Genomic DNA, 26,412 nt, shown 5'->3' with positions numbered 1-26,412 from the left:
GCTAAACATAGGGGATCTGCAGTGCTCCTATTAACCCCTTCCTGATGGAACAGGAGCACTGCAGATCCCCTATATTCAGTAGACCGGGCACTGTCAGACACAGGGATACCTAATGTGTTTGTGTTTCACATTCATTTTTTACTTTTATATGTATTCCAGGGAAAGGAGGGATTTAGAATTTTAATTTACTTTATTGTTTTATTCTATTTTTTATTTTATGGGAGATTCTATATATTACTATTGCAATATTTTTATTTTTTTTTTTTTTTTTTGCTTGACTCGAGTATAAGCCGAGGGGGGCTTTTTCAGCACAAAAACTGTGCTCAAAAATTCGGCTTATACTTGAGTATATATGAGTAATACAACCCACTGGTGAGAATATTATCTTCATTACAATTAACATCATGAACCTAACAGGATAGAGAATCATTTTTTTTGCGGGACTGCCAACGTAGAGGAGGGAGGTCAATAGGTCTATTATTGGTGATAAAATAACCCCCTACCGTCCAATCTGTATAAAACAGGCACTGAGGATATCTCACCCGCACATCATCTTTTTCTCAGTAACCAATGTTGGAAACAACAAGAGACGTAAACACGTTGCGTTGCTATGCTGTATACTCGTAATATCACAGTCCAGTCTGATCGCTGTTGCATCAGACAGTTCCTGCTTTCTAAAAGGAAATTGAGGAAATGGATTTTTTTGTGTGTGCTAGACTGCGGGTCAAAGGAATATGTTCCTCTCAGTATATAGAACTAGAGTTGCAGATATTTGGGTTGATCAACTCATTTTTATTCATGGTTTTTATGCTCAGGATAGGTCATGCATGAGAGATATATGGGGGGAGGTCTATGTCCTGAGACCCCCATGGAGTGTAGGGGCTATGGCACTTGTGTGACCTGAGGATAGAACATCAATAAAAGGAGTTGTAAAGTCTCTTTTAAGTTAAAGTGTAAGTAAACTTTTGATTTTGTGACATTGAAGCCTAAGGCCGGGTTCACACGATGTATTTTGGCATGTAATGTGCCACGTAGACGCCGCGGGAGATTTTGCGGGCCGTATACACTCCCATTGTTTTCAATGGGAGCCGGTACCGTATACGCGGCGCTATTTTGCCATCGCAAAATCACGGCCGCAAAATCGGCACTTCAATTACCCAGAACCACCACTATACAGAGGATGGGGCTGCTGTGCCAGTCCTATTACTCGAATAGTAGCTGTCCTGCATCTTGTCCACCAGCAGAGGCTGCTAGAACAGTCGTACCCCGACAGACATACTGATGTCCTATCCTGTGGATTGGTCATTGGTATCAAAAATCAGTTTGCAGATTGAAAACCCCTATAAAATAGTGATTTCATAATACCCTTTTCTGCCCCCAGTAACGACAACCCCCTTTTTGCCCATACACAATACAAAATGAGGACCTTTGTTTCGTCTTATGAGTTACCGTATATACTCGAGTATAAACCGAATTTTTCAGCACAGTTTTTGTGCTGAAAAAGCCCCCCTCGGCTTATACTCGAGTCAGTTTTTTTTATAGTAAAATTAGGGGCCTCGGCTTATATTCGGGTCGGCTTATACTCGAGTATATACGATATTATTCTGCCCGTTAATAAATAATCGTGCCCCCCTATAAAGCAATAGTTCCCCTTTATTAATAATAGATCATCCGTATAAATAGCACCCCTTAATAACAGGGTCCTGCACAGGGGGTGCAATGCAGTGACGTCATCACACCCCATCTTCTGTGCAGTCATCTATGTCAGAGCAATGACTTTATAGCTTCCTGCTCTGGTATAGTTGTTGACAATGCATGTACAACAAATGTATTGCCGTGCTTGGCATGCCCATATGCTTTATAAGTGATCCAAGTCATCAGGCCAAACGTCTAGTCTTGCGGATCTTGGGGCCCTTTTGAAGATGGGGGGGCACTGGTCATTTGCTCAAATTGCCCCACGCTAATGCTGGCCCTGTCAACTGCTATCACTGCAATACAAAGCACATTACCATGATAAATAACCTACCTTTGTTATATAGGTCTCTTTTGTAGATTTGGAGACAAACAACTTTGAAGTCTTATGCAAATGAGGCAGACGTGCACTGGGGGCGGGTCTTCAGCTCTGGGGTGCACAGTTCTTGCTGATTAGGTACGTACATGGGGTAACATAGATGATCTTAATGGCAAGAGCAATACTTCATGGAGCAGAAGACCCGCCCCCAGTGCACTAGCTGCCTCATTTGCATAAGATTTCAAAGTTGTTTTTCTCCAAACACATCAACAGATTTTGCATTTGGGCCTAGAAGCTTCTCCTCTGTTTGTACCCCCTCACCAGGACGGGCTCTTACATCCTATTATAGTTAAAAGACCACAATCCGCACATAACATTCTACATCAATTTCTGGTAAAAGCTTAAAAAGCTCATTATACAATAATTACTCTCCATTTACATTACATGTATCGGAAAGCCACTCACAGTCCCATACAGAACATATAAGTGCAGGCTCGTTCAGTTTGAGCCTCGTAGTGATCTCTATGACCATCTTACCATCTCGATGGTAAAAATGCTAAAAATAGCAAATATGGCCAAAAATCTGATAACGATCAGTTTGCCAGGCTAGGTTTTGTCTCCTTGCCATTAAGAGGATTCCAAAAAGTTTTATTGTTGTTGTTATTAATTACTATATGTAATATAAGGGGTGTATCTATATAGGGAGCAGAGGCGGCAGCTACACCTAGGCTGTGGTGTGTAAAAAGTCCAGTGTTTAGCATCTGTTAATAGTCGTTGCTCCACTGATTCTGAAGTCATTGGAAATTCTTCTCTAGCTCCCACTCTTCCTGAGCATCAGTGCGGGTAGTTTTGCTACCCGATATGCTACTTAGGCTCTCTACTGTCAAGTGGGTGGTGTCAGGCAGAAATAGGCAAGGGGTGCGATTCTGAGCCCTGACACTGTTCACCAATGATTGGAGTTCTGAATCATACCCCCTTGCCTACACCTGTCTGACCCCGCCCCCCTGACTGTACAAAATTAATAACAGGTGGTGAAAAGCCCTCTTTAAAGGCCCTCTACAGTATTATTAATGGAACATGGTAGAAGAGACCTGTTATTGGATTTTGTAGAGGTCCAGGAGCCTAATCTTATGCCTCTGTATGATACATTTATTGCTAGTGTATAATGAAGATTACTCTGATGTCTGAGACGTAGTAATAGTGCTACACAATAGAAGTATATAGAACCTTTCCCCTTGAAGCATTGATCACCTGTAATCTGTATGATATAATACATGTTTCCTTGTTGTCATAGAATTTTAAGGGGTTATCCACGTTCTACAATTGATGGCCATTCGCTGCTCGCTACAGCGGCAAGCAGTACTACAGTACTGCCCCATTGAAAAATATGGAACAGTGCCTAAACTCGCGCTACATTTTATATGGGGAGTGAACAGTGCGGCTCTGTACCGGTGACCTGTAGGGGTCCTGAGTGTTGGACCCCACATATCTAATATTAATAGTAAATCCTAAGTGGATAATCCCTGTAATGGAGTGTCATGGGCATACTTTGTTCTCTACTGCCGGATCTGCTGCTGGACTACCATGGTCCCCAATATGGCGGTCATTGGTCTTACCCTCACTGATCTACCATGTATCTAGAGATAATAACCCTTTAATGATACAACTGTTATATAATGTTCTTTTATATAAGCATCAGCCCCCATGTTTATGACTATACATGGAATTACTACGGTATTATTCAGCTTTGTAAATGCATTTTATGAATTGTGGTCAACAATAACATGAGCGGTGAGCTGTGGCAGGGTGCGAAGACCCTGCTTTTATGAAGACATCTGTATATATCCTACTGAGAATAGCTTTTCTTCATCTGAGAACATAGCTTCCTGCTGTGGTTTAGTTTCTGCAGCAACGCTTCCTGTGGCTTTGGTAAAAGAGGTAGTATGGCTTTTGAGGATGCTTGGGGTTGATAGGACTGGGTGGTGCTGTTTTCTTCCAGTCTCACCATCTCTTCAGCAATGATAAACACGACTCAGAGCATATGAGGGGATGCCTGGGAAGATGAAACATCTGGAGGTGCCTAATGGCAGACTGGTAAGTGCTTCATTCTGATGAGACAACTATTCAGATAATGTGACTACCAGAGGAGGAGAACAAGCCTAGTTAGGTAAGGTGACTACCAGAGGAGGAGAACAAGCCTAGTTAGGTAAAGTGACTACCAGAGGGTGAGGACAAGCCTGGTTAGGTAAGGTGACTACTAGCAGATGAGGACAAGCCTGCTTTGGTAAAGTGACTACCAGCAGATGAGAACAAGCCTAGCTAGGTAATGTGACTACCAACAGATGAGGACAAGCCTAGTTAGATAAGGTGCAGCAGATGAGGACAAGCCTAGTCAGATAAGGTGACTACCAGCAGATGAGGACAAGCCTAGCTAGATAAGGTGACTACTAGCAGAGGAGGACAAGCCTAGCTAGATAAGGTGACTACTAGCAGATGAGGACAAGCCTAGTCAGATAAGGTGACTACCATTAGATGAGGACAAGCCTAGTCAGATAAGATGACTACCAGCAGATGAGGACAAGGCTAGCTAGGTAAGGTGAGATGTCTGATGACTTCTCCTTGGCTGTAGTTTCTTCACAGTTAATAAATGCATGCTCCTTCCAAGCTGGAATACATTATTTGAAGAGAATTGGGTTAAAGTTAAGAGTTGCAGTTTGTAGCAAGTTAGACATTTTTAATAAATAATCCTGTTGTTGCTGTCACTGGCCAGTGTTTATACTCTGCGGGCTGTCCGGTTTATCTCCCAGTAAATATTACAGCCCCATATAAAGAGTTTGAGTACAGCTGTGCACAGCGGATCCTGTAATACAGCCGTACACAATCCTACTGGCATTTGTACTGCTATCTAAATGATCTTATAGGAAACTTGAGTTTTAATTTAAGGAACTGCACCAAAGAGAACCCGATGCAGATGTATCGGCGAGCATGCGTATTTTCTTAAAGCTCCATGTTGAATCAATCCTCTTAAATTCCTATTGGAAATGAATGGGCATTACCAGTCGGAGGGTGTCCCTGCATACTGTGACACTATGGTGGAGGCACCCTTATGACAAGAGGAAAGGTAACGCTCGTGTAATTTCTAGGAGGAACAATAGAGGGACGGCACAGAATTGTTTTGTAGGGAATACAAGAAGTTACTAGAACAGATATGAAAAGATGACAAGTTGTATTTATGGGACTTACTTTCATTCTGTACGTAAAGTGGAAGTTCAAGTGTTGAGTTTTTCGCCGAATTTTTTCAAATGCAGCTTTATCGTGGTATTTTCTGCAATGTGCGGATAAGATGAAATAAAATTCCATTCACCGTTTCCGTTGCACCCAAAAATGCAGCATTTTCATAGACCTGGTAATCCATTCAGGGGAGTCTGCATGGGGACCCCCCCCAAACGGACTACCAAACGCATTGGCAAGCAGTCTACAGTGAAAGCACAGGGACCCCATTGACTATAATGGGGTCCGTGTGCTTTCCGCACAGTCTCCACACGGGACATGCGGACAGAAAAGTAGTTCATGATCTACTTTCTTGTCCGCATGACTCGTGCGGAGACCGTGCACATGGACAGTTAGCCACACATTGCCAATGCATTCGGTAGTCTGTTCGGGGAGGTCCCCATACAGACTCCCCCGAACGGATTACCAACGCAGATGTGAACGAGGCCTTAGCCTAAAAGTCCACTGCTGTTACAAGTTAAGTTGAGCAGTTCTCTAAATAGACAGAAACTTACAGCCCTGAGACTGTAGCTCTGTAGTGCACATAATATTATACCAGACGTTCACAGGCAATGGCATATCTACCATGGAGGCAGGCTGGGCATGCGCTATGGGTCCTGCAAGGGTAAAGAGGTCCTTCTAACAAAACTTTACCAATTTTGATATCTGGCAGTCTAAGGCTATGTTCAGACTACCATTTTAATGTCTGTTGCTGTCATCTGTCCTAGGATGACAGCAATGGACATTAACGCTGGCAGTGTAATAGACACAGAGAGCCCCATGTTTTTTACATTGGGGTGTATACGGATTGACCACCGACAGGGAAGGGTAGGGGGTTCTGTCTGCTTCTGTCATCATGTCCTTTGCTCTCATCTTGTGACGGACGTCAATAACGGACAATAACGGTGTGTAGGGGAAAAATAGATATGGAAAATAAAACACAATGGAGGGATGGGGAGTCAAAATAATAGTCATATCGACCTATGGCTCGTAACTGAGGCACAAATTAAAAGAAGAAGCTACCTCATGTATAAACATGTAAATTGTACTGGGTGGGGGGGAGAGTAATATTAACCTCTAAAACCCATTGAGTCACATGAGTAACACTTTCCCAAGCAATGGAAAGGAAAATGTTTGCTTTCACCTGTAACACACCTAATGTAGTGTATTTAATAATGTGCACCAAATGTCCCACTGATAATCTGTATGTTAGAGAGACCGGACAGCAGCTTAGAATGCATATGAATTCACATCGCCATACAATTAGAGAACGAAGACTAGACCTTTCCGTGTCAAAACATTTCTTCAATGAGGATCATAATATCACCGATCACATTAAATTTTTGGTTTTAAGAGGGAATTTTAAATCAAGGAAAGAGCGACGGATTTATGAGTATAAACTTATGACCCTGCTTCAAACACTGGAGAAGGGGTTAAATCTGTCATATGGGTTCATGGCATCCTACAGAAATCACTGACCTGAGACCCTGAGATCTGATAAGAACCTGGAATTTTTTATATTGTTTCTACCAATAACTAATAACCCTCTTTACCCCTCCCTCCTAGAATTCTATCCCTATGTGTCCTTTTGTATATAAATATGCATCCTTCAGAAATGGTTTTTAAATTTACTTGAGAAAGGAGCCGAGAGTTCCGAAACGTTGTAATCTGTCATCATTATTAGTTAGCCATCAACTACTGAAGACTATCAAGTTTTTTGTTTTTTTTTATATTTCAAGCAATGGAAAGGCAGCGTTCCCCCAACACCCTAGATAAACATTCTTCTGCAAAAAAGTATTGAGGGATCATTCTCCTGTAAATGTCCTGATACCAGGACCCTAAATGCAAGGCAGTCCTATATTAATCTTTATATCTGTAGACCGTAAATAAAAATATTCCCAAAGTCCCACCTGGGTCTCCTTCCTACTTTTCCAAGAATAGCCTAAGGCTAAGTCCACATCTACATTGGAGTTTATGTAGAAGACTCCACCATATAAAACTGGTTTCAGTATACACCCAGCAGACCCCACTATAGACTATGGGGGTCTATGGGTGTCCACGGGTAACCGCTTGCTTAATGGACAGACTCTCTGTCTTTTGGGTCCCATGCAGACACAACAGAGACGAACACTGGTTATTAGTTGGCTTAGTTTCCGACAAGAACGCCAAAATTTTGCTGCATTTTTTGTGCACTTACATGTTTACTATGTATACCCCTGCTCATAGCTGTAGACAGTTAACCCTTTAAGGACGCAGGGTAGTGTGTACATTATTGCCTGACGACTTTTTTATATCGTCCCTCCCAGTCTTCCATAACTTTTTTATTTTTCTGTCTACATAGCTATGTGAGGGCTTAGTTTTTGCGTGAGGGCTTATTCTTTCATTTGCCACCATTTTGGGGTACATATAATGTTTTGATTAACTTATATTTCTGTTTTTTTGGGGGAACATGTTAAATAACACACAATTCTATGATACTTTTTTGCATTTTGTTTTTACCGCATTCACTCTATTGGTGCCAATGTTTGCTATTAGGACTTTTTGATCACTTTTTATTGTTATTTTTTGGTCAAAGCAAAGTGTCCAAAATATGTTAATTTGGGCATTGTGGGGTTTTTTTTTTTTTTTTTCAGCATTCACTGTACGCTGTAAATAACGCTATTTTGGATAGTGGGGACTTATATACATGTGGGGATACCTAATATGTTTGTTTCTTTATTTTTGTTTGAATATAAAGGTGGGGTTTATTTAACGTTATTTATTTTTGTGTGTTATTACTATGTGTTTTTGTGTTTCTTGACCACTTTTTTCCTGTCCCACTAGGGGACTTGAAGCTGGGATCTCAGATTCCCTGAACATCGCGCATAAGTTCCTATGTGACCTTTCTGTTTCCTATGGGACCTTTTATCCCTGTTCTTATGGGAACATCACGCATAAGTTCCTATGGGACCTTTGCGTGGCCTCATGGCTGCCTTCGGAACGTGCAATCTTATTTTGGGGGGTCCGAGGCACAATAGATGGGGGCAATTTTGTCCCCGGATCCCCTGGATGCCGTGATCACTATTGATCTTGGCATCCAGGGGATTAATCCACTGGAATCAGAGGATCTTTGACTCTGGCGGCTGGTCCCGGAGCAGTATGTAATGCCGCAGGTACAGCTTCTGTGCCCGCAGCATTAGGCCGGGTTCACACGGAGTATTTTGGTTCGTAATGTGGAAGGTAGACTCCGCGGGAGCTTTTGCGGGCCATATACGCTCCCATTGTTTTCAATGGGAGCCGGTACCGTATACACGCCGCCATTTTGCGGCCGTGATTTTGCGGCGGCCGCAAAATAGTGCCGCGTATGCAGTACCGGCTCCCATTGAAAACAATGGGAGCATATACGGCCCGCAAAAGCTCCCGCGGCATCTACGTTCCACATTACGAACCAAAATACTCCGTGTGAACACAGCCTTACAGTGCTATTACTGAGCTGAGTGTTATGTATATGCTCAGCTTGACGTAATAGTACGGCAGAGAGTGGGAACGGGATAAGGCAGAGTCATAGTGGCCACAAGGATCTGGGCACAGAGCGGCATCCCGACTAAGTGACTGAGAGGTGACATGGATGAGGCTCCCTGAGAGCCATGGTGGCCCAGAAGGAGAAGAAAGAGCCCACAGACACTTAGGCAGAGCCTCTGGCCCAGTGTACGGTCACTCAGAAATGGTTGTACCAGCATTTGACCTAAAAACTAGCAGCTCGGCTGCAAAGATCTCATTCCCTTTGAGGGGTGTGCTGGTAAGCAGGAGCTATTTATAATTTCACTAATAAATTAGCCCTTTTTCTATCTACATTAAGGCTTAAGTTTCCGAGAGACTCAGAATTTATATATTTTTAATAAATTCAAAATGGAACGTAATGGAATGTAATGGACCTCATTGACATTAACAGAACCTCTTAGTTCTCCATTGTCGTTTTCTGCATAAAGTGGTGTATATACCCAGCTTATAGGTCTACGTTTTTCCAGCCATAAACTGAGGCCAGCTGATGTCTTAAGTGCTGTCTCAATCAATGAGGAGATAATGGAAACATCTCAACATTTTTCTATAAAAATGACAGAGCAGAACAGGTTAAATACATACTAATAGGAATATAGTCATATGATGCTTGAGCTCAAACGCAAAAGCTTCCATTTCCAAGACTCCTTTGAGATCTGTGACGTGAAAGTGGTCTTAAGCGGCACATACATAATGGATGTGTATCGGCCGACGATATCCCTTGTTTTCGATAGGCCCAGACAACCACCTAATATATATGAGGACCTCCCGACTCTCCCAGGTGGCCTCGGTTTGTTCTCAGAGATATGAGCAGTGGATTTCACCCCTCTCTCTGTTCTGATCCCACTATACATGTGTATGGGAAAGTAAAGCAAAAATAGTAAGCACGTGGTGGCTAACTAACTAACGTACAGCCAGTATTACACGTGGTCGAGGGCTTGTATGACATTGTGTGACTATGTATCTGCACACGGCCTATGCTGTAGATCTGAGAGCCTCCATAAAATGTAACCGCTTGTACCAACACCCAATAGATATCTGCTACAGTTCAGGAGTCAATCTTGGAGGAGATATGAGTAGAGATGAGCGAACATTGTGTGGATCAGCCGATCCGAACAGCACGCTCCCATAGAAATTAATGGAAGCACCTGGCACGTCCACTTTGCCGGCGGCCGGTCGCTTGACCCCCCGCGTGCCGGCCGCTTCCATTCATTTTTATGGGAGCGTGCTGTTCGGAACGGCTGTTCTGAACAGTGTTCGCTCATCTCTAGATATGAGGTAATGAGCCAACTGGAATTTTTCACGTGCACACACGAATATATTTAAAATGAGATCACGTGAATATAAGAAAAATAATTTGATCTGCATCCATAACAAATGGATGATTTTTAATACAGTATATATAAAGGTTCGCACGGCATAGATGGACTTAGGCCTGGTGCACATCTTCATTCGGTATTTAGGGAGTCCACTTGGGGACCCCCCCGAACAGAATACGGAACGCATTAAAAAGTGGTGAGCAATGAAAGCACACGGACCCCATAGACTATAATGGGGTCCGTTTGTTTCCCGCACAGTGTCCGCACGAGTCATGCGGAGAGAAAAGTACTTCAAGCAGCACTGACTCATGTGGACACCATAGGAAAAAACACATGAACCTCATTATAGTCTATGGGGTCCGTGTACTTTCATTGCTCACCGCTTTTTAATGCGGTCCCTGAGCGGAATACCAAACACAGCTGTGAACCGCGCCTTAAACTTGGAAATGGCTGGAGACAATGATCTCTGTATCCTCAACTACACAGGCTATAATAGCACATGATGGGTCAGCGTGGATAAACACTAAGTTGTAGCAATCACAAAATGTGGGTCCATGTGCCCTCTGTGCAGTCTCTTGTAGACTCTGACAGTACAGAGACCAAAGATAATGTAGGAAATAGCCTGTAGCTGCCTGACAATACAACATTGTGCTGAGAATCACATTAGGAAGGTGTAAGATGTTTCGGTAATGACTGTTAGTTCTCTTTTGCACAACGTGTTGCTATACATTTACTTCCTACTATCAAAAACTTGTCGGTACGTCACTGTTAGAAGCTTGTGTATCTTGCAGAAATCCCCCAGGTTTCCCTAGTATTCTTTTTTTTCTTCTCCTTTTATGCAGTCTATTCCTAAGATACCAAACAAGATGTCTTCTCCCGAGGTTGAGCCTTCTTCATTGCTTTGACACTGTCCAGCATGGTCTCACAAGAGAAGGTTGATCTCACAGGATCACTCTGTGCCATGCTGCTCTGAAGATGAGTGAACATGGTCAGAAAAATGAAGACTAAGCCTTGGAGAACAGCTGTGGTTGGCGTTTGTTGGCTGAGGGGAAAACTAATGGGGGTCAAGCTCTGGAATAGGAGAGTTTTAAGAAAGAAAAAATAGCCTATTCAAGGGTTAAAGAGGACTTATACAATATGCGCAATTTTCATTTTAAAATTAGTGATAGATACTCTCCAGGTTACAGTCCTATGTAGCAGCCGCAGCAAAAAAGCGTTGTGGGAAAACCGCAAAGGTATTGCATCACGTGTCTGTAGGTAAATTTGACATGCTACAAAATGGTTTTGGAAATCGCAGCGTTTCTGCAATGTGTGGACGGGATGCCAGCTAGAACTGCTGCGTTGTGTCTCCATGTTCAGGATAAGAGATTAGTTAGTCATAATAGTGTATTGTTAAAGTGTCAGAGGGACAACTTGGTCCAGATAACGTAATACTTAGCAATGCAGGGCTAATGTGGCGGAGTGACAACATGGACCAATTACTGTGTGCAGGAGCCCGGATATACAGTAGATACAGATCAGTGGCGTAACTACCGCCACTGCCGCAGAGGCAGCTGCCACAGAACCCGGGACATAAGGGGCCCGGTGACGGCCGCTACCGCTGCAATCATTATACGAGTATAAAAAACACTGTTACTTACCTCTCCACGATCCGTACAGACTGCGGCCTAGTCATCTGACGTCTCATGACCCCGGCCTGCGTCCCGGGTCCTGTGACGTCTGACGTCATTGAAGATCGACTACTTCGGAGGCCGACAGCGTAGGAGACGGGAGATAGGTGAGAAATAGAGGGTTTTTTTATGTTTTTCTCCCCCTGGGTCTCCGATTATTATACTCTGGGGTCTGAGAAGACCCCAGAGTATAATAATTGTTTATGGATGTCCACAGTGGGGCATAATGTTGTGTGTAGGGGCCACTATGGGGGATAATACTGTGTGGAGGGGCCACTATGGGGGATAATACTGTGTGCAGGGGCCACTATGGGGCATAATACTGTGTGCAGGGGCCACTATGGGGTATAATGCTGTGTGCAGGGGCCACTATGGGGGATAATACTGTGTGCAGGGGCCACTATGGGGGATAATACTGTGTGAAGGGGCCACTATGGGGTATAATGCTGTGTGCAGGGGCCACTATGGGGGATAATACTGTGTGCAGGGGCCACTATGAGGGATAATACTGTGTGCAGGGGCCACTATGGGGGATAATACTGTGTGCAGGGGCCACTATGGGGGATAATACTGTGTGAAGGGGCCACTATGGGGTATAATGCTGTGTGCAGGGGCCACTATGGGGGATAATACTGTGTGCAGAGGCCACTATGGGGGATAATACTGTGTGCAGGGGCCACTATAGGGGATAATACTGTGTGCAGGGGCCACTATAGGGGATAATACTGTGTGAAGGGGCCACTATGGGGCATAATAGAGCACGCAGGAGTGCGTAGGAGGGGGTTGGTCGAGGTCTTCGGTGTCGGTCAGGGGGGGCCATGTCAAAAGTTCGCCACGGATCCCCACCATTCCTAGTTACGCCACTGATACAGATAACAGATCAGTTCACATCAAGCCAAAACTGCCACTGACAATGCGATCCATGAAAGCGTACTCTGTAATATATTCATCTTATAAGAAAGCTATTACAGTAATTCTAAGTACATAAATGCAGCCATGCCAGCCTCATGGGGCCAATAATATTGATAGGGAGTCACATCACAATGCTGCGATCACTTGGCTGTGTCGTTGTAATGAAGAATAGTTATCAGCTGCCTTGTTATCTATCCCCAGATATAACACTGCTGGTCATAAGAGGATTATAAAGGTCATCAGACATATTAGTCACAGCACTCCAAGCATCAGAAATCATAGATAATAAAATATGGAACTGTTGACCTCACCAATGAAAGCGACACAATACCATATACAGTATATATCCAATAGGACACAGGCAAATGTAACGTGTGCAGGAACATTCAATGCTCTCAGATCTAGTGATGTGAGGGGAAGACACCACACCTAAATGTATCATCATCATCCATCAAGACAATAGAGGGTGCCATACCGGAGTCATGCTGGGCCAGGAAGGCCCTGTTGACATCTCGTTTTCAGCGTATTTCATAAGTATATATCAGGCGAATCACTTGATATAGAGATATAGCAGAGTTAACCCAAACTTCTGCAATTGGTTAAACTGCTGCAGCCTGATCTCTTATCACAGAAGACAACAAAAAACTATGAAAACGCTGTTGCAAGACGTTCTTCTAACTAATTGCAGAAGTACTGACAAGACTGACTGGGTCAGCACTCATGATGGACTGAGTTAGCCTTGTATACTGCACATGTGCATGGATTATGTTGATACATTGCAACTGTGAGGCATTGCACTGTGTATACTGTATAGCTGTATGCTTTGCTTTATACTGTGAGGCATTGCACTGTGTATACTCTATAGCTGTATGCTTTGCTGTATACTGTGTGGTATTGTGCTGTGTATACTGTATAGCTGTAGGCTCTATAATAAATATAAAGACAACTTGCCTGGTAAAGTGTTGTATATATATATGTAACTAGGTAATATATAGCACTTACAGTTGTATTATTCTCTTTCAGGTGTTGGCCGTATCTGATGGAGGTGAGTGACATGAAATAAAGCAATAAGGAAGTAGGCTTCCAAAACACCCGCAAGAAGATCAAGGGACAAAATGTTACCATATCTGGTATTCCAAAGGCATGCATGTTATTTGACCCTCTGCAAACTCAAACTTTTTGTTACCTGTGGATGATGCGTTGTTCATAATATTACCATGGGTATAATGGACAGTCTTAATCCCCTATGTCCTGGAGTAGAGATACACTGAATATATTAAGAAAACAACTCCAGGACATTTTGTGTCCTCTGTAGGAGGTGACGTAGAGTTGGGCAATAATTTACCTAATTTTAACAAATCTGCTAGGCCATGCTCACTATCGATGAGTCCCACCCTCAATACTCACTTTTTAGGAATATGGAATGGAGGGAGCAAAATGTCTAAGATTAAGTGTAACTTGTATGAATAAGGTGTTGAATGGGTTGTGCATATGGCGGCCCCGGGTTGGGCCTTGCAGAATCAGTGGGTTTTGGAGCCTTCCCCATCCCTTGCCAACACACACCCACAGCATTTAAATTACTCCCGTGAGTTTCACCCGTAGATGCCCACCTGTGCAATGCAAACCCTCAGGGATCTTCCAGAGAGAGCAGATGGGCCACAGTGTTGGTGTTTTTTGTTGCAGCGTCTTGCCGGAGACCACATTACAGAATTTACCGGCAGAGGTTTGCAGTGTGTGGCCTTTAGCCTGACTTATTCCTTCCTACTCATAGATACTTGGCCGAGGGGTTAACAGTCTTGCCCAGAATATTTGTTACTATATCCGCCATTAACTTATTTTTTCTTGAAGGAATACAAGCAAGGGTTCCCTGAAAATGGAAACTGTGTTCACGAAATTCCCTAATAGTAACAGGATTAAAAATGAATGATCTATTCAATCCTTTGCGTTAAATCCAGTAGTAGCATATATCTCTCTCATGTCTTAGGCCCGGTTGACATCTGCGTTCGGGGAGTCCACTTGGCACTTTTCTCTCCACATGTTTCGTGCGGAAACCACACGGTCCCCATTATAGTCTATGGGGTCTGTGTGGTTTCCTTAGGTAACGCGTACAGGTTTCCGTTTGGAGGGTCCTGATCTTGGGACATAAATCGTCCTAGAAAGTTACAGACCGTACACTGATTTACGTAGACCTTCATTGTTACTCTCCCACCCAATCTGACATCTAAGTCACAACGACATGCTCGGAGATCCAGTATCTTGCTCAGCCCAGTGACTATCATGGCCAGGACCTATTCTATGTAGTGTGTGATGCTCGCTGATTGCCCAGATTAGGCGGGAGGGACATTGGAGGGACATTTTAAGCATTCTTCCATAGGCATACTGGTCTGCTTAAGGGCAAATTCTTCTTCACCATCTCACAGCAACTTCTGCCACTAAACACAGAAACAATAGTGTGCAAATTTGGCCTGACAGTGTTTTGGAGACAAAGAGAGGTAAACAGGGGTTTTGTGAATGTGTCAGGCATATCTCTTCCCTCTTGCTGCTGCAGCACATAGACCGCTCTGGAACGCTTCCATCACACCTGCTAAGGGGGCATTTCATCACGAGTAGGACCATGCACCCATCATCTCTCATGTGTGTTGTGTGTTTTTTGAAGCATGCTTTATTCCATAGTCATCATAGCCAGGATAGCCATGATAGTCGCCATAGGCATCACAGGCATCGTAAAGGTAAGTGGTGGCTTCATATGACTGCACCACAACAAGGTTATATATTGCAAAGACATCAATAGTGTTGAAACTGAAAGATTATTATTAGAATTTTTTGCTGATCCATTTTGATTCTTTTGTAGAGTTAAACAACACCGATGGACGAGGCAGCGACCAGAGTCTTAACAGTCTGCCCAGTGTCCAAACAGCTGGACTGGAGTCGGACCGCTCAGTCGCCAGCTGGGCAGTATCATTTGAAAGGCTTCTTCATGACCCGCTTGGGGTTGAATATTTTACGGTAGGTTCATGCACTATATAATGTGAACATAGGTTTGGTTAGAGAGAAACAATGTTTTATGGTTGTCTTGTATTGCAGTGATTGCAGTGTGTCGCAGTGTTCTGTGTACACATGGACGTAATGGTCAGTATTTATGTAGCTCTCTATTCTAGATGGGACATTTTATTTATTTTGTACTTTTGGTTGGTATTTTTAAACTAGGGGTCCATGATGACTTTTGGTTGTGAGATAACAGTAAAATTTTAGGTTACAGTGTCATGTGACCTCAACGTCTACCTCTAGACAAAATGTTGTAGACTAACAAAAATTGTGAATTTTTTCACACTAATACAATGTCGCCATCACACAGCCAAAGTCCGAATGAAGTTCTAGGCTAGGACCAGTTATGTCAACAGCTAAGTATATACTGAACTGTATGTAAGGGTGTGTAATATGGATCCATAATAGGGTATAATAAGGATGAGGTTACATCAGTGCAATATTCATATATCTTCAGAGATCTGTAATACTGGTAGGTTGTCTTTGAAGGAGGAAATTACATAAGACAGTCCCAGATGCAGTCCTCGTGACCTGTATCTTAAACACTCCGCGTAGACTTGAGACAAATTTTCCATTTTAAAATGAATGAAAATAGTGTTTACAGATTTTTTTAAATAAATCCGTGTGAATAGCGTCATAGATAAACATGAAGTCCATCTTAGGCCGGTTGCAGACAACCATGCTGCACCCGGCCTGCCATGATTTAAAAGCATGGGCTGCACATGGAGATGTCACTGTGTACCGCCCCTGTACAGGCCGCGTTTCCGCAACTGCTTTTCTTAACTGAATAGGAGCCACGGAAACATGGGCTGCAAAATAGGACCCGTCCCGATGGGGTGTACGGGCCCATAGATTAGTTTCCAAAGATGTCTTCATTACGTGCTTGAAAAATTGCAATGTTTTGTGATATGTAAATGGTTATATAGTACTTTGGGGGTTGTTTTAGCTCAACTGGGTCCAGGTTCTGCTCCAGCTTCTCTCCGCTGTATTCTTCCTAGTGACATCTTCCAGGACTTGATTGACAACCTGGGACGGTTTCCAGCATTAGTGTCATGCCTTGCTGCATTGTATCGCCTATGAAGCCATTTTCTTCTTCTTTCGGGTGTAGGCTGACATCTCCAGGCATGTGCAGTACAGGCAGTACAACGCGTTTCCATAGGTATAATTGACATGCTGCAATTTCCAAAACCGTGCCAGTTTTGGAAATAGTCGCGTGTCCACAGCTTGGTGATTACTTGCAAAGTTGGCATGCGATTCATTAGAATCCGATCCACTTTGCGCTGACTGTAAAACGCTGCAATTTTTTCAGCCACTTTTCTGCCATGGACAAATCGCGGTGTTTACACCACGTGGGACCCCGGCCTAATAGTAGGAAGCCTGTATTACAGCTGGGGTCACACGAGACAGACATGATGCAGGTTTTCCTGAAAGCCGGTGCAACAAAAACTACCTACAATTTTTTTTCATTTGCAATTCATGCTGGTGCGCCAAAGCAAAAAGGTTGAAGGCTGCTGGAAGAATTATTGACATGCTGAGGGTTTAAAACTTGCAGCGCAGTATGTCTTTGTAGAATGGGAGGAAATCCACGCAAACAAGGGGGGAACATACAAACTCCTTGCAGATGTTGTTCCTGGCAGGATTCAAACTCAGGACTCCAACGCTGCAAGGCTGCAGTGCTAACCACTGAGCCACCGTGTTGCCTCCCAACAGGTCTCATTGTGTGAATGCTACCAGTTACCACTGGCGGTCTACAAAAGACCCAACAAGGGCAATGACAGGCCCTGAGATGACTGACTATAGATCCTTGTCACATATATGTTTGTATAGTATAACATTGTTCCATACGTCTCCAGTTGAAAATTTCTGATCTCCATTTCTGCAGGAATTTCTAAAGAAAGAATACAGCGCCGAGAATATATTCTTCTGGAAATCATGTGAAAAGTACCAGAACATTCCGGCGCATGACACTGAGCAGGTATTACTATGACTATGCGGGTTTATATATATATATATATATATATATATATATATATATATATATATATATATATTTTTAGCAATTTGGACATATTTGGCTCTATGATATGGCGTAACTAGGAATGGCGGGGCCCCGTGGCGAACTTTCGACATGCCCCCCCCCCCTCCCCGACCGACACCAATGCCGAAAACCTCGATCAACCCCCCTCCTATGCATTCCTGCGCGCTCTATTATGCTCCATAGTGACCCCTGCACACAGTATTACACCCCATAGTGGACCCTGCACACAGTATTATACCCCATAGTGGACCCTGCACACAGTATTATATCCCATAGTGGACCCTTCACACAGTATTATACCCCATAGTGGCCCCTGCACACAGTATTATGTCCCTTAGTGGCCCCTGCACACAGTATTGGGGCCACTCTGGGGTCTGAAAAGATCCCAGAGTATAATAATCGGAGACCCAGGAGGAGAAAAACATAAAAAAAAACACTGTTACTCACCTATCTCCCGACTCTGCTTGCAGTCCTCCGCCATCGGCCTCCGCTGTAGTCCATCTTCAATGACGTCAGACGTCACATAACCCGGGACGCAGGCCAGGGTCATGAGACGTCAGACGACTAGGCCTGCCCAGATCGTGGATAGGTAGTGTTTTTTATGTTTCTTACCTCTCCCGGGCCTCTGATCATTATACTCGGGGGTCTGAAAAGACCCCTGAGTATAATAGTGCTTGTGGAGCCCGCGGTGTCACTTACCGATCCCAGCCCTGCCAGGATCGGTAAGTAAATAGGGCCCATTACCGACTGGAGCAACTCCAGCCGGTAACGGCCTATTAACAAAAAATAAAAAAAACACAGCGGTAGCTACTGTCGCCGGGCCCCTAATGTCCGGGGCCCTGTGGCAGCTGCCTCTGCTGCTACGGCGGTAGTTACGCCACTGATGATATACCTTCTAGTCCTGTGCGTTCTGTAGGACGTCATCGTGGTAATGACAATGTGACAATGTTTTCTTCAGAACATTCATTAAAGCCATGAATAAACAGTAAGTCATTGCGCCTACTGCCCCAAATCGTGGTAAGACATTGGTGTACATTGGTGTACGTTTTCCCCCAATGCTAAGACGGTACTAGATAGTTGCAGGACGCCATACCTCGCTTTTGGTTGATATTTAGGGAAAGTGAATCATTACTGTACAGTATGTCAGAATCATAGTTCTTGTGGTAACCAGGATATCCTGTCGTACGGAAATATAATCCGGGTGTCACATGTATATGACAAATAGCTGGGTAATATAACCAAAAACTTATAGACAATGCAGTGAATTCTCGGAATGGCAACCACAAGAAGTCTGCTTTAGGTTTGACTTACTATTTTGCAGTTTATTACAACTTTGGTTAGGGATGAAGTCATTTTTTTGAATACCGTACTTACACTATGTGGTTAGACTGTATGAATGAACCGGAAAGATTTCCTGGGTGTGTCTCCGACACTTTGATCACAATTCACATTATGAGTTTGCTGACGATAGGGATTCTATCATTAAAACTCTTTTTTTTTTTGTCCATATCATGTAGGAATAGCCTTAAGAAAGGCTATTCTTCTCCTACCTGTAGATGTCTTCTCCGCGCCGCCCTTTGGTTAAAATCCCCGTTTTCGCCGGTATGCAAATGCGTTCTCTTGCAACACTGGGGACGGTCCTCAGCACTCAAACAGCACTGGGGGCGTCCCCAATGCTGCGAGAGAACTCTCCAGCGCCGCCTCCATCTTCTTCAGGAACAGGATCTTCACGCATCTTCTTTCAGGGGTTGGCTTCAAACTTATAGGCCTAGGGCAAAGCCAACTGCGCATGCCCGGGCCACAAGAAAATGGCCGCTTACATAGTATTGTAAGCGGCCATTTTCTTGTGGTCGGCAGGCTTGTGCAGTTGGCTGCCCGAGGCCTAGAAGTTTAAAGTCACCGCCGGAAGAAGACGTGTGAAGAACCCGTTCCTGGAGAAGATGGAAGCAGTGCTGGAGAGTTCTCTCGCAGCATTGGGGACGCCCCCAGTGCTGCGAGAGAGCTCATTTGCATACCGGCAAAAACGGAGATTTGAAGCTCACGGCGGTGTGAAGACATCTAAAGGTAGGAGACGAATAGCCTTTCTTAAGGCTATTCCGATGTGTTAGTGAGAAAAAAAAGGTTTTTAATGGTAGAATCCCGTTAAAGTCATTGAGCGTAACACCCATTGTGACACATTTACTAAATTCTCACTCATCTCTCTCATCTCACTTTTCTAATTTCCTGTTTATTTGTCTATATTTTGGCCAGATTTATTATTAAGGCACATGCTGTTTAGTATTTACCTTGTATTGTCTTTGTGCCGATAAGGCTGAAGCCCCACGTTGCGAAAACACTGCAGCAAAAACCCACAAAGTGAATTAAATTTTCGCTAATCTCATCCACACATTGCAGAAAAGAATCTAAACGACAACAATATAACTTATATTATTTTATTTATTATTTTAGTATTACTATCACGTGACCGCTCGGGCCTACCAGTGGCTGCAGGAACAACCTCATCACATATGCAAGTGAGGTCACTGGGTCCTTTCCAGCCACGGTTTAGGCCACGGTCATGTATCACGCAGGACTGCTGGCTGTGATTCTATCCGACCTGACACTTTTGTGCATTTTACTACTTGCACATTGGTGTAAACTGGGGCAGGAAAATGTGTCAGGTCAAGTTAAATTTTGCTCTATCTGTTCCTATGACATTATGAATTAATAATGATCCAGTCAATTCCACCATTTGTTTTAAAGCTTCTGCAGGAATCCCGTCAGATATACAACGAATTCCTCTCGAGCACCTCCTTGTGTCCGGTCAATGTGGATCAGCAAGCAGTTATCACAGAGGAGATGCTGGAGAAACCAACACCTGACCTGTTCAAGGTTCAGCAGCTGCAGGTAAGAAATAGGTTTATTATTCCTATTGTGTAGATTTGAGGAACAACAACTTTGACGTCTATTGTAAATGAAGCAGTTGGTGCACTGGGGGCGGGCCTTCAGCCCTGGGAGCACTGCTCTGGCTGCTTTGGTAGGATGGATGATGTCATAGCAACTCTCATTGCATGGGGTGGCACAGGCAGGAGGAAGACTCCCTTTAAGTACCTCCCTTTAAGTATCATCATTAGAAAAACACCTTTTGAACTAATGGCACATTGGAATAACCTTTAAAAACGTTCCATTCTATTCTTGTATCTGTCTGATAAAATCTGTTATGCATATCCATTGCGTTATGCAAATTACAATCACGTAGCACAGTGGCAGTTGCCCTGTTCTCCAAGCACCCCCGCGTCATAGCCTTCTGCTGTCTGCTGGCTGCCATTTTGTGGTGGTCTTCTACACGAGTGTACTACACCTGCATGCAGTGTGCTCAGTATGCACAGTTCTCCAGAACAGACCACCGCAACATGGCAGCCCAGGTATGCGCAGTCAGCTCTGCCCGAAGTGGCAGAGCCGATTGCTCATGTGTGAGATTTCACATCCGTACAACGCTGATGATGATGAAGATGATGAGGAGAATGAACACAATCGGCTAAAGGGTGGCGGAAGGTTGTGCCGCGGGGGTGCTTGGAACACAGAGGAAACTCCCACTGTGCTCCCTGTTTTGTAATTTGCTTAACGCAAGAAACGGACTTTATCAAAAACAGCAGGGAGAAGAAAAGAATGGAAGGTAGGAGTAGAATTGCCTTTTTAAAGGTTATTCCAATGTACCATTGGTTCAAAGGGTGTTTTTCTAATGATAGACTCCCTTTAAGTAATGGGAGCGGAGATGCAGTAACCTAGCTCGGCCACCACACAGTGTAAGGAGCTGTCAGCCTCCACACTGTGTTTTGCTAGCAACTAGCTCCTGCTATTAGCCAATTGGTAGGGGTGTTGGGTGTTAGATCCCCCCACATACTGTATCTGATATTGATGACCTATCCCAAGTATGGGTTAACAATACTAAAATCCTAGAAAACCCCTTTAAGTGTATTTACTTGCATTAAACAAATACATTAATGCAAAGAACATTTACACAATGGGGAATTTCAGTCCTGCCCATTACAATGAGTCAAGTCTTTGCATTGGGCGTAACGGATATATCTAATGGACCGGTGACTGTGCAGCTGCAACATATAGGAACAGAGGAATGTGAAACCGTGACGTGACGTTATAGGAAGCAATGGCTGCAATTATTGCTGCAAAAACTTATTTGGTTTAAGGCCATGTGCGCACGACTTGGATTTTGTTTGGATTTTCCATGCAGATTCTGAAACAAAAGTTTCACATTTCAGGGTAATATTTTCACGTTGGGTAATAGATGATCATTATAATGGATGTTTCCAGCTTCAGAAGCTCAGTGTTATAGCAAAGCTTTATAGTCTGCCATAAGTCATGGGCGTCTTGTGGATGTTGTATTTATATGGCATATCGCGCCAATAGCGCCATCCTGGTGCATTTCTTGGTTTGGCTTCTACTGCACAAACCTTTCTATTGGAGGAGATTCCTTGCCCAATAGGTTAGACAAGTTTAGCACATCTTCAGGATAGGCCATCATTAGGTTCAGTGTTCTTATTTCTCCTTATTGTTTCCAAACGTGACAACAGGAACTAGAATTACAAATTACAGGTTTAATATTCCTAAGAGACTGATCAATAGATGCACCAACCTGTTTGGAAAACAGAAATACCAGAAACTTCTTTATTATTGGAATGACAACAGGGTACACCGCGTTTCGGACCACTGATGGTCCTTTCTCAAGTACACAATTGCTTGTCTGGATGGCTCAAGAGCATCAGTGGTCCGAAACGCGTTGTGCCATGTTCTCATTCCAATAATAAAGAAGTTTCTGGTATGTCCGGGTGAGCGCTGTCCTTCGGCCTGTATCCCACACAGGTTGGTCCATCTATTGCATTTATATATTACGTTCTTGCGACGTCACTGCAGCTGCTGCCCATTGAACTATCCAGCACTGACTTATGTCTAAAGGCTCCATCGGGCTGTTGTGACTCCATCACAACCCGACCAGGTGAGCGGACACTCGTCTCTTTGTGTTTCCAATTCACCCTGTGATAATACACGAGGATCGGCTCGGTGTCTCTCCTTGTTTTTAAGAGACTGATCAGTCCGGACATGGATATAAAAATAACTATTTGTGTACTATTTTTTTAGCAAAATTTGCCTTTCCTGTTGTCCCTATTTAGATGCAAAAAGGAAACAACTGAATGATAGAGATTGATCTACAGTAACGGGGGGGAGGGCACATGGAATGAAATCAGTAGATTACAATCGGAAGAACCATTGGGAATGTGTTCTCGTTTTTGTGATACATCCTGGGACGTGTAATAACTGAAATCTCTCCTAGCTCTTATTCTGTTTCTTAACCGCAGATCTTCAATTTGATGAAGTTTGACAGCTACGCTCGCTTTGTTAAGTCCCCCTTGTATCAGGAGTGCATGTTAGCAGAGGTGGAAGGACGTCCTTTACCGAACCTTAACTTCTCACCCACCAGTGTAAGCTCAGGCTGTGCCGCTATCTCCTCCGGGGCAGTGAAGGTAATAATAATAATAATATATAATAAATTGTATTTATATAGCACCAACATATTCCGCAGCGCTGTACTATTTGTAGGGTTCAATTACAGACAGAAAGATACATTACAAAGAAAGTCATTTCATACAATGGGATTGAGGGCCCTGCTCACAAGAGCTTACAATCTATGTGGTAGAGGGGGTGACACAAGAGGTAGCAGGGGCGGCATTGCTTATACATTGGTCAGACCCTTTTGTAATAGAGGTGACTGTCATTACACTAACATAAATCTGTATGAGCCATCACCAGTCGTGTCCTTTAACATGTGGATGGAGCTTGGACCTATAAAGTTAGCCTGAAATGGCATCATATCATGTGTGGAAATGTGGGAGCGGGGACAGAGGAAGGTTAAGGGTTTACATTAGGAATTGTGATCGGCCTGTCTGATAAGATGCGTCTTTAGTTTGCATTTGAAGCTGTAGAAATTGGGAGTTAATCTGATTGTCCGGGGTAGAGCATTCCAGAGAAGTGGTGCAGCTCGGGAGAAGTCTTGTATACGAGCGGGGGAGGTTCTGATAATAGAGGATGTAAGTGTTAGGTCATTGAGTGAGCGGAGAGCACGGGTTGGGCGGTAGACAGAGATGAGGGAGGAAATGTAGGGAGGTGCGGCATTATGGAGAGCCTTGTGGGGGAGGGGGATAACTTTATATTTTATTCTATAATGAATAGGCAGCCAATGTAATGACTGGCACAGACCGGAGGCATCGCTGTAGCGTCTAGCCTGATAGATGAGCCTGGCCGCTGCATTCAGAATAGATTGTAGAGGGGAGAGTTTAGTGAGGGGAAGACCGATTATTAAGGAGTTACAGTAGTCAAGGCGAGAATGAATCAGAGAGACAATAAGAGTCTCTCTCAATAAGGTAATGTACAGGCTTGATAGCCATTGAAAAAAAATTGGTGTATGTCCTCTAGATTTACAAATAGTTGATCAAGACAATCTTCTTGGTAGCCTCTAATGGTGGATGAACCCACTTTTGTCATAGATCCTAGACATTACACAGTAGAACATGTTATAGATAATAGGGTTTCCTGGAACCAGAGGTTCAGTATCTGTATACAGCACTTGTCATACTGTACAGGTACGTTCACAACGAGATATAATCTCCGGCAAGTCGTAGAAACTTACCATTGGTGCCATATTAAAGAGGAAATTCTCAGTTCAGATGCAGATGCAGGATTTCCAGAGAGATCACTGGTGGGAAACAGTCAGGATTGGGATATATATATATATATATATATATATATATATATATATATGAAGCTGCATACAGGATAAACTTTCTAAGATGGGTTCCCACCAGCGCCCTGTCTATGGATGGTTTTCTCTCCGCCTTTTTTATGCCTTTTTACCTATTTAAGCAGATTAGGTTTCCCTTAAACCCAATGCAGGTGTGAACCTAGAGACATCCTGAATGTGTTTTCAACCAGTAGTATCAGAAAACCTAGAACTGCAGGTAATAGATGATGAGAATCTCCTCTTTCATATGACACCAAAAGCAAGTTTCTAAGGTCCATCAAACCTGAGATAAAGCCATTTGCAATGACCCTCCCCTAGCCCTCACTTCACATCACATAGCCCCCTACTCTGTACACTATGACAACTCTTAATAGACAGGCAAGGTAAAGACTGAAAAAAAAATGCAGGACTTCACATAAAGGAGCCAAAATTTGTTAATAAAATACATAGCAAAATGTATTAATGACACAAAAGCTGCCAGAAAATCAAAAGTTGTCTGAACGTTTAGTTACATCTTAAACCCCAATCAATGTAACTGTAAGACGTTGGTGTGGTATTTTATTGACTTTTTTGCTTTCTGAAAAGGGCTGTCCAGAAATTTGAGCAACCCATGTGCATAAATAAAAAATTCTGCATGCTCACCTGTGCCCATCACTTCATTGTCTGCTGCCATTGTCCGTTCCAAACTTGGGCAGGGTTATTGATACTGGAAGTCCTCAGCCTGTCCTGACCACTAAGACCAGTCAGCAGCCTCAATATGTGTGACGTCACCAGTCTCTCTCCAGTGACCAAAGCTGCTGACTGGTCTAGCGGTCGTGTGAGGCTGAGGACCTGCTAGCATCAATACTGGTGTGAAAAAGAACAGACAATGATGGTGGACATTCTCCAGCTGCCAATCGATTTGCTCCGATTCCTGGACAAACTCTTTGAGGTCAGTGCGGTTTTATCTGGGGATGGCAATTTTTTTTTTCCAATAGACTTAGAACACATATTACAAATATAACAAATTAAGACAAAAATACAACACAATGCTTGAAATTAATACGATTAATTGTAAGAATTACCAACTGGCCCTGCCCCTTATATCTGTCAATGGGCTATGTCAATACTGACAGTCAGCACAGTCTAGGGTGAATTTCACATGATTGTACTTTTTATACAAAGACAAAATATTTTTTGCATTTTTTCTAATTAACGTTTTCGTTCTTACCTTCAGAAAAAGAAGCTGAGACCGGGGAAGTCATTGCCCATTGGCGTGGAGGCATCGGGTTTGGACAGTATAACAGATGGTCACAGAGTTCGGTCCTTCAAGAGGAAGAATCAGAAAGGAAATACTAGAGGTGAATTTAATGACTTCATTTATTCTTCTGCATAGTTGTGATAATAACACGCTATTGTGGCACGTTGATATAAGTATCGTTACTGTATCATCGAAATGGCGCAATTTGTTTCATCTTATTCTGAAAAATGGGGTAAGGAAAAGCGTATTGTCCCACCAAGTGTGAGTTTTGAGTTATAGTATAGTACACCAGCTTCAGGGGCTTACGCAGGATTTTCCTGATGGGAGGGGGAGGTTTATTTGCCACCAAATCACCCCCCTGTTGCCATCTTCTGCCATTGCTAACTTCTCTCTAGTCGTATACAAGTGCCACCGCTTTTCTGCTGTGCCAGACCCAGATTGCGATGATGAGCCTCACCATCGTCCCAATATAACAGGTCAATGGTGGGATATGTAGATCAAAAGGGTTGAGCAGAGTCCATTGCACTTAGTGTGCACGGATCAAGGGGTCAGTTTTAACTGGAAAACCACCCCCTGT

General features: G+C 43.5%; 1 protein-coding gene across 1 annotated transcript in view; it reads left to right on the top strand.

The window, feature by feature from the left end:
* The first annotated feature begins 3,975 nt into the window (after window positions 1–3,975).
* The window catches only part of RGS14 (regulator of G protein signaling 14), a 42,726-nt gene continuing 20,289 nt past the window's right edge, over window positions 3,976–26,412 (top strand). The window contains exons 1-7 of the mRNA XM_075275020.1: window positions 3,976–4,105; window positions 13,743–13,764; window positions 15,571–15,725; window positions 17,647–17,739; window positions 20,545–20,688; window positions 23,157–23,321; window positions 25,812–25,935. Of these exons, the coding sequence (XP_075131121.1) occupies window positions 4,061–4,105; window positions 13,743–13,764; window positions 15,571–15,725; window positions 17,647–17,739; window positions 20,545–20,688; window positions 23,157–23,321; window positions 25,812–25,935 (748 nt within the window). The 5' untranslated portion in view covers window positions 3,976–4,060. The remainder of the gene's footprint in view (window positions 4,106–13,742; window positions 13,765–15,570; window positions 15,726–17,646; window positions 17,740–20,544; window positions 20,689–23,156; window positions 23,322–25,811; window positions 25,936–26,412) is intronic.

Source organism: Leptodactylus fuscus, chromosome 5 (assembly GCF_031893055.1).
Source record: "Leptodactylus fuscus isolate aLepFus1 chromosome 5, aLepFus1.hap2, whole genome shotgun sequence".
Taxonomy (NCBI): domain Eukaryota; kingdom Metazoa; phylum Chordata; class Amphibia; order Anura; family Leptodactylidae; genus Leptodactylus; species Leptodactylus fuscus.
The sequence above is the reverse complement of the archived record's forward strand: the minus strand, read 5'-3'. Positions and strand labels throughout refer to the sequence as shown.